The 11,783-nt window shown below is 39.8% G+C and overlaps 1 protein-coding gene across 1 annotated transcript; it reads right to left on the bottom strand.

Moving 5' to 3' along the window:
* Positions 1-1,252: 1,252 nt before the first annotated feature.
* Positions 1,253-10,537, bottom strand: gata2b (GATA binding protein 2b). The gene is made up of 6 exons (XM_068712682.1): positions 10,424-10,537; positions 9,798-10,213; positions 8,645-9,214; positions 6,640-6,785; positions 4,228-4,353; positions 1,253-3,303 (listed from the first exon to the last, which is right to left on the bottom strand). Exons 2-6 carry the CDS (start codon positions 10,021-10,023, stop codon positions 3,025-3,027), a joined length of 1,347 nt encoding a protein of 448 aa, XP_068568783.1. The 5' UTR covers positions 10,024-10,213; positions 10,424-10,537; the 3' UTR covers positions 1,253-3,024.
* Positions 10,538-11,783: the final 1,246 nt, after the last annotated feature.

Below are 11,783 nucleotides of genomic sequence, written 5' to 3'. Positions count from 1 at the left end.
GGCGCTCGTGCAAAGGTGGGAGCCATAAATCTCACTGGTGATTTAGGGTGGCCACCCAGTCCCCAAACTTCTCCTCCACAAAGGTCCTCAGCGAGGTTCACCTTGAAAAATCACTTGGCTGCTTTCTATCTCCTTTTTTATTGGAAAATCTTTCACTTATACTGTATTTTCGGCGAGGACATGACATTTTAAAAGTGTCTATGAATAAGTCTGAGTGTGGAGTGGGAGGGCCTGAAAGAATGACAGAGTAAGTGCTTCCAGGGTGAGAGGTCCGGGAAGTCTTGAGAGGAGGCTGCATGCTGCACTTGGGTTGACCCTTAACTGCGGGTCGTCTCAAGGCTCACTGTCGTAGCCTCGGAGCAAAGACGAGACTGAACATTGTGAGATTTAAAAAAAAAAATGTTTTTACGTCATTTACTGATCGACTGTCTAGTTTACATTATTGCTGATCATTTTCCAAATTATTCCACACTTGTTTACCATGACAAAATAATTAGGCAACATTCACAGGCTTTTAATCTGCTTGAGATAGGTTATATCTAACAGTGAATGTATTTTTTTCAGTTCTTGAGTTTCAGGTAGTGGTGTGTGGTAATGCAGTTTAAGTTTTAAGGTTTTGAACCTTACAATGATAATGTGAGCAGTTCACTGTGATTAATTGCTTATTTTAAAATAGTTCGTAATTTTCATAACTTAGAGCAATGATGGTAACTGCTTGTAAAAGAGGAAAATCATATTCAGAAGTCTAAAAGAACATGGTTAGCAGTGATGTAAAATGTATCTTTCATAGTAAAAGGACATGACTTATATCACTGTAGTAATAGCATCATATAACAGATAACGAGACGACCCATTTAATAAGGGTATTACCCAGTGAGCAGATGCAACTGGTTAAGTAATTGTGGGAACATATGGCTCAACCTGCTCAATTCCTGTCAACAGCACTAATCTCCAGTGCTCAGTAAAGTAACCCGTTAATTAAAAAGTAGTGGTTCATGTCAACATAGGTTAGAAGGGTAACTTGAAAGCATTGATACTGTACTATTGAGCATCATTGAAAAGGTTTTCTATAAAAGAGGGGTTATGAATTACCTGTTATACAGCCAAGCAGGTTTTATGAGTTACAAATGCCCTGCATGTCCCGGTCATTTTAGTAAATATAAATACCATGGCAGCTTTTGTTAATGAGAAGATGTTACGTTTTTTTAATTTAAGGAAATAAATGTTCTCAGTCATCACTGCTAGTTTTATATGCTTTCTTTATTATCAACAGTATACAATTGCCTCCAGATTTTCAGCTTTTTGTGACAGGTAGCAGGTAATAGTAAGCATGGATTCTCTGAATCTGGTAGAATGGTAGAAGTGTTGATCAAAAGTTATGATATAGAGACTAATAGAAAGTTGTACATATACATAGTGTTTCCTCAGCTGCGAAGATCTTCCTCACATAATGATATTAGCACCATCTGAATGTAAAGTGGCTTATACCCTTAAAACTATGAAAGAAATAGTCTGACATTTTGGGGGCTTTAATACTTTCTTGCAGAGATTGAGATGAAAAGATTGATAACACTCTCGTGTTTGTACGGTAAATAAGCTACAGCCAGCAGGTAGTTAGCTTAGCTTAGCACAAAGACTGGAAACAGCTAGCAAGGAGCTTTCCAAAGATAACAACATCTGCCTATCATCACCTCCAGAGCTTGTCTGTTTCATCCATACAAATATAAGTGTAAACACGGTGCCTCGTGGTTTTACGGAGGTTTATGTGTTGGACAATTTCCTGGCCTGGTGCAGTAACTTATGGGACTCCAGGAAATTAGTCAATGGATGTTATAGGTGTTAATTGTTGGATTTTGTTACCTTTGGTCAGACTTGCTGTTACAAGTCTTTATGCTAAGCTAACCGGCTGCTGGCTGTAGCTTCATATTTACCATACAAAAATGAGAGTGAAATCAATCTTCTCATCTTGCAAGAAAGCGCATAAGCATATTTCTGAAGATGGATCCATATGTAAACAAGGATGCGTAGAAAGCTACAGAGCAGTGATGCACAGAAGATAACCCTAAGATAGATAATATAATTAAAGTATAATTTAAGGTATTAATTAAACATAGTGCCTTCATGACGAGGGTCAATTGTATCTGTTCAGTGTGGTACCATGTCCCATTATGGCACGGAGGACAGCACAATTAGCCAAATAAATGTCTGTATGTGTTCTTAGTATGAAGACTTAATGATTGAATGTCGGATATTGAATAGAAGGAGCAGTGGGGTAATTAACTTGATCTCTTTATTTCTTGCGAGTATAAATGTTGACCAGCTCAAAGATAGTGCTTCAGCTAAAAATATATTCATAAATGGGATAACAGTATCCATATTATGATTCGGGTGATATAGTAAAAGAAAAAAGGCAGTGAAAATAAATTATCTGAATAACAATAATAATTATACTAACAATAATTATAATAAACAGTGTCAAATTAGGATTCATAAACCTTTTTTGTTTGATTTCTTTCTTTTGTGAAAATTCCTTTAAAATTGTCCATATAAGCAAAAAAAATCCAGCATATTTTCATTTAATGTTGCGAAGGTGATCTCCCTTGCCGGGGACGTCCCCTTCGGTCTCGCACATTTACAATATTCACAGTTACTATAAACCTGTTCAGCACATACTGAGCCACACTGCAGTCAGTCAGGCTGTCAGTGGGGACAAAACTATGAGGTGCAATGACATTTTTTGTGTTTACATGTGGGTGCCTGTCCGACAGGAAGCAGAATATCCCTCTCTGACTTCCTCCATCAAAATAGGTACCTATACATAAGGAGTACAACGATTATTCCTCCCATTATACATCTGTTCTCCAACATACCATTGGCGTAATCAATCAAGAGACAATCAAGATGAAGACACACAAACTGCATGTCTGTAACATTGCACACACTGTCCTCTAGTGAGACCCTCATCACCGTTCACACAACCTCTCAGGTTTGCCGAGCGTTATGTTAACCCCTCTCCTCGCCATCTCAGCCCATGGCCGTCACCATGTTAGAGTGGTGCGGGTGCCCAAAGGAAGGGTGTATCGGGGTGGGCGTAGGAAGCATGTGTCCAGTGTGGCCAAAATGCGGCAAGTGGCCCATGGACATGTGTCCTGCCAGAGAGCTGAAAGGAGTGCTCTTCTCGTGCAAGCTTTTGGAAAACTCCTCGTAGCTGTCACAGCTCCGCCTGCTCTTCTTGGATTTGTTGGACATTTTTCGGTTGCGTGTCTGTATTCCCTCCTTTTTCATGGTCAGCGGACGGTTCACCTGTGTAGCGAGGGAGAAGTGAGGATGTGAGTGATCTGGTTAAAGTTTGGAGGGAAAGTTAAAACCCAGAAATGATTAATTTTAAAAATGTAATCAAATACATTTTTAAACTTGGGATTTCTGACTTAAATTAAGTTTGATAAGTCCTTAAAGGATGAAAAAATTCTATATTGTTGTTATTGTCAACAAATCCCATGAAAAGACCTAAATGGACTATACATTAATCTTGAAAAAATGTGTTACAGGTGTATATTTTCAATTTCAATATTTTCACAGCTGAATAATTCCCTAACACAGCTGGACACTGTAGTTTGTACCAAACATTACTCAAAGAGTAGTAAACAGTGCATTTGTTGGGGACTATTTTTATCTGAAGATTAATACACATTTGGTGCTCTATTATGTATATCTGAACTAGAAGGCTGTATGTGGAGTTGTGTGGCACATTGATAATTTTTAATAGTTTTCTGACAACAATGGAGGTAAATGGCATAAAGAAAAAATGTATATCGGGCTTTGGCTACACAGATAATACTTTATTTATTTATTGATATAGGATTTGCTTACAGCAAGAAACATATAAAATATCAAATTCATCCTTTATAAGTATGCATAGCACCTATTATCAACCTTGATGCCTCCAGTCTTAACACTATTCATGTGGAGCCTTGTGGCTGTCCCACTCAACAACAGTCCCACCATTGTGACTCTCAAGGGGATTACGCCTACCATGGAAACAATAAAGCACAAAGAAAGAAAACACCAACGAGTCCAACAGTGTCTGAGAGTAAAACAGCTCTCTCTCTCTCTCTCTCTCTCTCTTTTCTGCCTCTCTTATCCCTCAACAATCAGTGTGACCTGCCAGCCTACTTCCCGTCTACTTGACCCTGTCGGGCCCAACTTGGTGAGCAGTCAAAGACTTACGTTATGCAGTTTATAGTAGAGGCCGCAGGCATTGCACACTGGGTCCCCATTTGCATTGCGCCGCCAGAGTGTGGTGGTTGTCGTCTGACAGTTAGCACAACAGGTGCCTGCTCGTCTGGCAGCGGACTGTGGAAAGATATTAAGCTTTGATTAGAGCTCAATATCACAAGCAGACATAGCATGAGTCAGATTAGGAATACATTTAAGAATATTCAGTATGTAAAATGTATGATAATAGTTTAACTTTATATATTGATTTAAACTTGTCATGACATTAGGGCCACAAATAATGATTATTATATAAATAAATATTTTTCTTTAATTTAAGAATTGTTTAGCAAATAAAACCTCATGAAAATATAAATGCCCATCACAAGTTTCTGGAGGCTTGTCTTTTTTTGTCGGACCAAAGATATTCAGTTTATTGAGGAAAAACTGAAAATATTCATATTTGAGAGTCTGGAACCAGGACATATTTTTTAAAGTTTTTTCTTAAAAAAATATTTTGTTAGTACAAATGCTTAATTAGCATGCACAAAGCTCAGTACTGCATAGTTTAAGATGATGACTGAGGAGCCCTAACAGCCAGAGGCTCATGATGGATTCTTCACACCTGATTACTTTATGCTTTTAACTGAGTTAGATCTAATTAATCTGCACCTTCAGTGAAAATGTTCTAATGAATGAACTATCTAAGTAAACTTGAAATAACCTAATTATTTTTAGAATCATCATACCAGCGTTCTTTTCATAAATTCTGTCAAACATCAGCTTCCATAACTTTCCCAGTCTTTTTTTTTTTTTTTTATGTTCACTGTGCAGTACTTTCTCTGTGGTGGACGGACAGCTTGACCACTACGGAATGAGGTGTGAGCCTATACTTAGGAGGCCGCAGAAGGAAACAGGCGCTGGCCCTGCTCATTTATCTGGACCGGTCAGATATCCGTATAGGAAACAACTGGAGAGCTGCTGCCACTGAACAAGGCGCTCTGGAGCTCTGCGAGCTCCGGCCATGTCATACGTAAACCAGGCCTGATATATGGCTGTTTTATATGCTATTATAGCAAAACAGTCGCTAAAATAAAACACTTGTATATTTTGTGTCAAACAGGCAGCTGTTTGCGTACGAGGTCTGCAGGTCAGTCGCCATAGATTTAGTTTGTCGCAGCGATGCAGACTTATCAGTTCGCATGCGTCAACAAACAGATTGATCATCTGAAACTAATCGCAATGATTGATTCTAAATTATAAGCACAATATTTGCAAAATAATATATTTTGTTGATTAGTTTTAATTCGTTGCTCTCCCGCATTTCCTCGATTCATTGTATTTCCCTTCAATGTGTGAAGTTGCGCAGTTTTATCGTGCATTTGCATTCTTTAATTACACAATCTTGCTTTAATTGGGACAAACACTGCTTTTGTTTCTATTGTCTCCCTTTTTTCATGTCATTTCCTCCAGAATTCCAAAATAAAACCATGTACTACATACGTCCTGGTTTAAAGGTGTGATGGCCCACTGCCGTATTGTTAATTAGGCTACTACTGATTTAATGAGCAGCGTCTGTTGACGTCTCAAATACTGCTTTCATTTCAGAGCTGGCTCCTACTGCATCGCGACACAACTTGTGCACAGGGTTACATGAATACATTGAGGCTGGAAATATAGCTCGACTTTTTAATTATTGGGAAAATGATCAAATAGGAATGATTCTTTTATGCCATTCATTATTTTAGCCATTGGTATTGGCTTGCGAGTTGAAACAGTTTCAAAGTTATTTGTAGGATGAGTGAGATGCAGCATCAATGATGTTTGAAGCAGTTCATGATGGGAAATAACTGCTCTGTCACTTTACACTGACACAGACTCACTGTCTTTTAATGACAAAATGTCAACTTTGCTTGGCAACCCAAAAATGCACATTTATTCCTTCCGTTTATTTGATAAATTCAAAATCATGTGTTTTTTACTGGACAAATTCTTACTGAAGCACCTTGTCCTACAAATAAAAATAAATAAATAAATAATCGCAGATTTTATGAGCCATAAACTGTCAGTGAGGTCCTGTGTTGTTTTGAGGAATGGGGTACTGGCCCTGCTATCAATGACAGTATCAGAAGTGATAATGATAAGAGAAGCAACGCAGATAGTCCCAATGCTACCAAGCATGAAGGAGCAAGAGGTGAACGAGAAGAACAATTCCTGGAAACTGATTGGAAAAATATAAAAGTTCCTTGAACTGTACCTTCTCCTCCTCTCCTTCCTCCTTACACTCTTTTTATGTATTGCCATCTCCAACACATGCACACACACACACACACACACACACACACACACACACACACACACACACACACACACACACACACACTCGTTCACTGCTGCTCTCTTGTAGACACTGATGGGACTCACCAGCCTGCGTTTGGGTTTGATGAGTGGTCTGTTCTGGCCGTTCATCTTGTGGTACAGCCCACAGGCGTTGCACAGGTAGTGTCCAGTGCTGTCACGTCTCCACAGAGGTGTAGAGGTGGCTCCACAGTTTACACACTCGCGGCCCTCTTAAGAAAAACAAAGTGACTTTGTGATATTAAATTTGATACCTGGCTGGAATACAACTTCCTCCTGCTCTTTGATCTATCTCTTTGTGTTAATGATGATTGTGTGTATGGTCACTAAACTATAAGATACTGTTATGTTGATCATCTTTTTTTTCTAACAGGGATTTATTTTATGTTATGTTATGTATGCATGTCATGTGGGCACATCAGATTATATATAACTTTATATACAGAGAGTAAAGAGAAAAAAAGTATTGTAGTGGAGTATAAAGGGTAACTGTTAGGCATTAGCAGAAGCACTAAAGAGCTAAAAGTCTAAGAAGCATTAGCTGCACAATCAGTAATATATTCCCTCTGTGCTGTCAAGCGAGAGCACCAATGCTTGACTTCCATAAAATATATGTTCTGTAAAACAGCCTGATGGAGAAAAAGTATATATATTGTATTTTATAAAAGCAGAGCCAATTAATTCCACTTGAGAATTTTTTTTTATAGATGCTGAAAACCTTTTAGCCTTCCAAGCGCCTGAGGCAAACTACAACCATTGAAGACAAAAATAATAATAATTTAGGTAAATATTTTTAGGAAATACTTAAAAACTTAAATAAATGTAATAACAACATCAATCATTTAGTCATATAACCTATAATTAATAATAAAGTTGTAAAACTACATTTGCAGCCAGTTGATATGCCAGCTCTAATTTGATTAAAACACGTTATTCAAAGTGAGTTTAGGTTACCCTGCACTATCATCCTGTTAATGAACGGGTTAAACGCAGGTTTAAGCTGGGAGTCTCCTGGTCGGTAATCAAATAATCAGGACAATGTATTATGTAACAGAGAAGCGACTCCTAGCCTAAATACTGAGGTTTTTGGCTCGGTGCACCTGCAGATCTTCCTTTCACACCTCTGGGATGGTTCCAGTTCACTGTTCTGCTGCAGCCAGGAGTAATTACAGAGTCACGGTTAACACAAAGAGGATTATCAAAGTCGCTCTGTGTCGGAGGACTGTCAAGTGCAGGCTTAGGCCTCTGCAAGCATTCATTGCAAACATAGTATTATCCGTATTATTTATTAGGCTATTACTATTATTATTATTATTATTATAATACAATTTCCAAAATTATAAGAAAGCTCAAATTACAGCCTACGCATTATAGCTGGCTGTGTTTAAAGTCATAACAAATCAAAAGAAAATGTTGTACCATTTGGAATATATTTAATGACTTTGACAGGATGTTTTAATTTTAAACAGTAAATTATATTAGATAGCAGGAGAGTATTCTTCAATAATTACCATTTATTTTTCTTTGATCATTTTATAGCCTCAAAGAGTTGTGTGATAATAATATTATATAAGATTCATAAACCCCTTCAATATTAATATGCAGTTTAATTGTGTATGTTTGTGTGTGTGTGTGTGTGTGTGTGTGTGTGTGTGTGTGTGTGTGTGTGTGTGTGTGTGTGTGTGAGTGTGTGTGTGTGTGTGTGATGTAACAAGACCGTGAAATTATCCTTTTAGGAATATTTACAGAGTAAAATGTGGCATATAAAAGCAAAACGATGCAAAGCTGCACTATTTGGTCAATAAACTCATCCTTGCACCACAGATACACAAATAGAGTGCCATGGGATGATTCAAAAATGCATTACGTTATTTTGTATTTGCCTGAGACAAACTATTTTTTTGTTTTAGTTCAGTTTAACTGCCACTGATTCGCTATAGAACAGCAGACCGATTAGGTCGTTAAATAAATTCACAGACAATGCTTCTAACTCCAAATACTGTCTGACTATTTTCAGATTTCATTTATTTTATTTTTAGACTAGTCTCTGGTGTGTTTTCAGTGGACTCACCGATGCAGGACCGTGTCTTGCCTTTGTTCCTGCAGCTGAAGCTGGATGAAGCTCCCAGCAGGCTGCCCGGGTGAAACAGACTGCTGCCGTACTCATGTGCCGGGAGGGAGTAGGTGGGATACGTCGGTATGGGATGGTGGGTGGAGGGGGTCTGAGCACTCATGGAGGCCAGACTGCTCCTCAGCGAACTGGAGTCCTCCAGCTTCATCCCTTCCGATAACGACACATGGTATTTGATAGATTCCTTCTCGTCCATTCTGGAGGCGGAGGGAGACGCGGCCCCCGGGTCCGGTGATACGTCCTTTGGTGGTGTAGGGGGGAAAGTGTACAGATGCGGGCTGGAGTGGGACGGCGGCGTTAACGAGGATGCAGAGACCGTGTTTGAGTTGCTGCTGCACGGGTAGACGGCAGAGAGGCCGCCAGGGGACGCGGATCCGGGATGGTGGAGGCTGGGCTTGCTGAAGGGGCTGACGGACCAGGCGTTGTGGTGGTGAGCCGACAGGGCTGCTTTCCCTCCGTCCAGCCATGAAATCCCCGGGCTGTGGATGAGATGAGTCCCCGTCAGACGTGCTGGGGAATAATACAAAAGACAAAGACTGATTTAGCGATTTAGAGAAACTGTGTGGTGTTTTATGTCGCATGCGAGTTTGAATGCAAAATAAAGTAGACTTGTTGATTCACCGGACTCACTGGCCTGATTTAAAGTGCAAATAAAGTAGCCTGACACATATTCAGAAAATATAGCATAATTTAACCAATATGTTCCTGATTGCACACGTATTTTTTTCTTAAATGTGAATATTTTGTAAAAAAATTTATAATCCCAAATGTGTGGGTTAATGTAAAAAAAATGTGACAGCGTGAATGTAACAAACTAGTTTATGGGACTCATGAGCCAGCAATTATTCACAAGGCCAAACAGTATTCATTTAAATCAAACTGCAGAAAACTGACAGATGATGTTTACGCTGATAATTGTGTTAAAATAGATACAGTGATCTGAAGATTATCATAACACACGTAGGCAATTGTTTGCAGAAATGTATATATAACTTTGTTTAGTTAATCATTTTCATACTACAAAGCCAACTACGAGTCTGTGGCTTGTGTGTGGGCCTATTGGCTGAAGTTGCCCGCTTGTAGCTCATCTTACCATGCGCTTGGCTGTAGGACACTCTGGCCCTCGCGGAGTTGTGGTAGTACGGGTTTCCTTGTGAGTCCAGGTGATTAAAGAAAACATCCACCTCATCCGGAGGCAGGAGCTGCGCCGTGGGCTCCATGTAGTTGTGTCCAAGGCCGTGGTGATGAGAGTCCGGGTGTTGCCCGTTCAGCATGGCATGGTGATGCATCCAGCGGGGCTGATCAGCCGCCACATCCATCGCTGTGGCTTCTGTGTAGCGCGCTTTGTAGTAAACGAATATCCAGGGAGAGGATGGTCTAAAATGTGTGCCCTTTACCAGATCTTCACTGTGTCCATTTACAGTAGCGGACTAATGCTTTTGTTATGGTTCCTCTGACTTAAATTCCCTCTCTTCTCCTGGACATCGAGTCGAATTTGGCACTGAAAACCTGCACCAAGCAAACATCAGATGTTAATATTTTTAAGACAGGGGTGTTGTGCATCAGTTCTCTAAACGCAGTTCGTGTGGTGCGAGCGTTGATGCCAAAGTATTTACTACTACATCGCTCTCCTCACTACTCATCCACAACCCAATGCGCCTTTTCACTTAAAACGCACGGTGCTTCACTCAACATGACACTAAGATAAACATGCCGTACCTTTGCCAATGCTGTTTTATCCGCAGCGTCTGATTAGCTCGCGCGTCTTTGGAAAACTGTCCCCTTTTTGCTGCTGCAGGTCCTCTCCAGTAGTCGGCTGGTGTTTGTCAGAGTCAACTCCGTCCACTGGGACTAAAAGCAACACGTATAACTGTGGCTGACAGCGCGGGGCCAGGCTTGTCAAGCTCATGGGCGGAGTCTCCATTAAAGCTTTGACTCAGCCAATTACACACCACCTCTGAAAAACCTCAGAGGCGGTTCCCCCACACCAGAAAAAGATGCTTCTATAACACTCTTATGGAGACACATGGCCTGGCTAATCAGGGCCAGGCCTATATTATGACTTTGCTGTACTTTATGGAATTGGATGTTTTAGTGTAATGTTCATCACCAGTGTAATATTTCTTGAAACATAATATATAACATAAACTAAGATACTTATTATCATGATTAGGCTGCATATTTATAGCTGTTAGTCTACCCTGTGAATATGTTTGTTATGAGGGCACAGCATGACAACCACAGACAAATGATTATACAAATAATCTTTTGGGGTGAGCTGTCCCTGCATTGTCTCCATATATAAACACCAAACATGCAGACGCCAAGATTAAAATAAGTATTACTGACATGTAGTTTTGGTGTGTTTACATATGTCAGTGACAATTGTATTTAAATTCAATGTCATCATATAATTATATAATCATTTTGTTGTGGTTGTCATGATGTGCCCTTATTCACACTCTCACCCTTTAAGGAAACGTTTATCAGTGAATAAAATGTGAAACAGCAATGTCCCTTAAACAAAACACTGTAAGAGTTTAAGAGTTTTAATCTGCACGATAGAAGGTCCACCTATGTTACGATTTGTTTAGGGTTTATTATTCACCCCTTAACTTTATATTTAAGTGAAGAAACAACATGTTATATGAGTAGTTGAACATATTACATTCTCTCTCCCTCCCTCCCTCTCTCTACCCTCGCGCATGATTGACAGACAATAATTGAAGAGGGAGCGCGTGCAGCCCCGACCGGCAGACACTGCCGCCTGCTTGACGCCGTCTCCTGACGTCAGTGCTTCTGAGTGAAGAAAAAAAAACAGAATCAGGACATGAACTTTTTCTAGAGAGAGAGAGAGAGAGAGAGAGAGAGAGAGAGAGAGAGAGAGAGAGAGAGAGAGATGGGGGTTGCCCGTAGTCTGCTGCAGTCCCAGCGGATGATCTCGAGGAAGGACACTGCAACTGATATTTACACTGGCAGCATTAATAATACATCATCATCCTGAATGTATACTGTGATTTCGAAGAACAGGCCAACAAACACTGCGTGGAAAACTACTGCCAAGTTGGACTATAAATAT

The sequence above is a fragment of the Cebidichthys violaceus genome, unplaced genomic scaffold, assembly GCF_023349555.1.
Source record: "Cebidichthys violaceus isolate CVI_PGR_0920_01 unplaced genomic scaffold, fCebVio1.0.p SCAF_17, whole genome shotgun sequence".
Classification (NCBI taxonomy): Eukaryota; Metazoa; Chordata; class Actinopteri; order Perciformes; family Stichaeidae; genus Cebidichthys; species Cebidichthys violaceus.
This window is presented reverse-complemented; position numbering and strand designations above follow the sequence as displayed.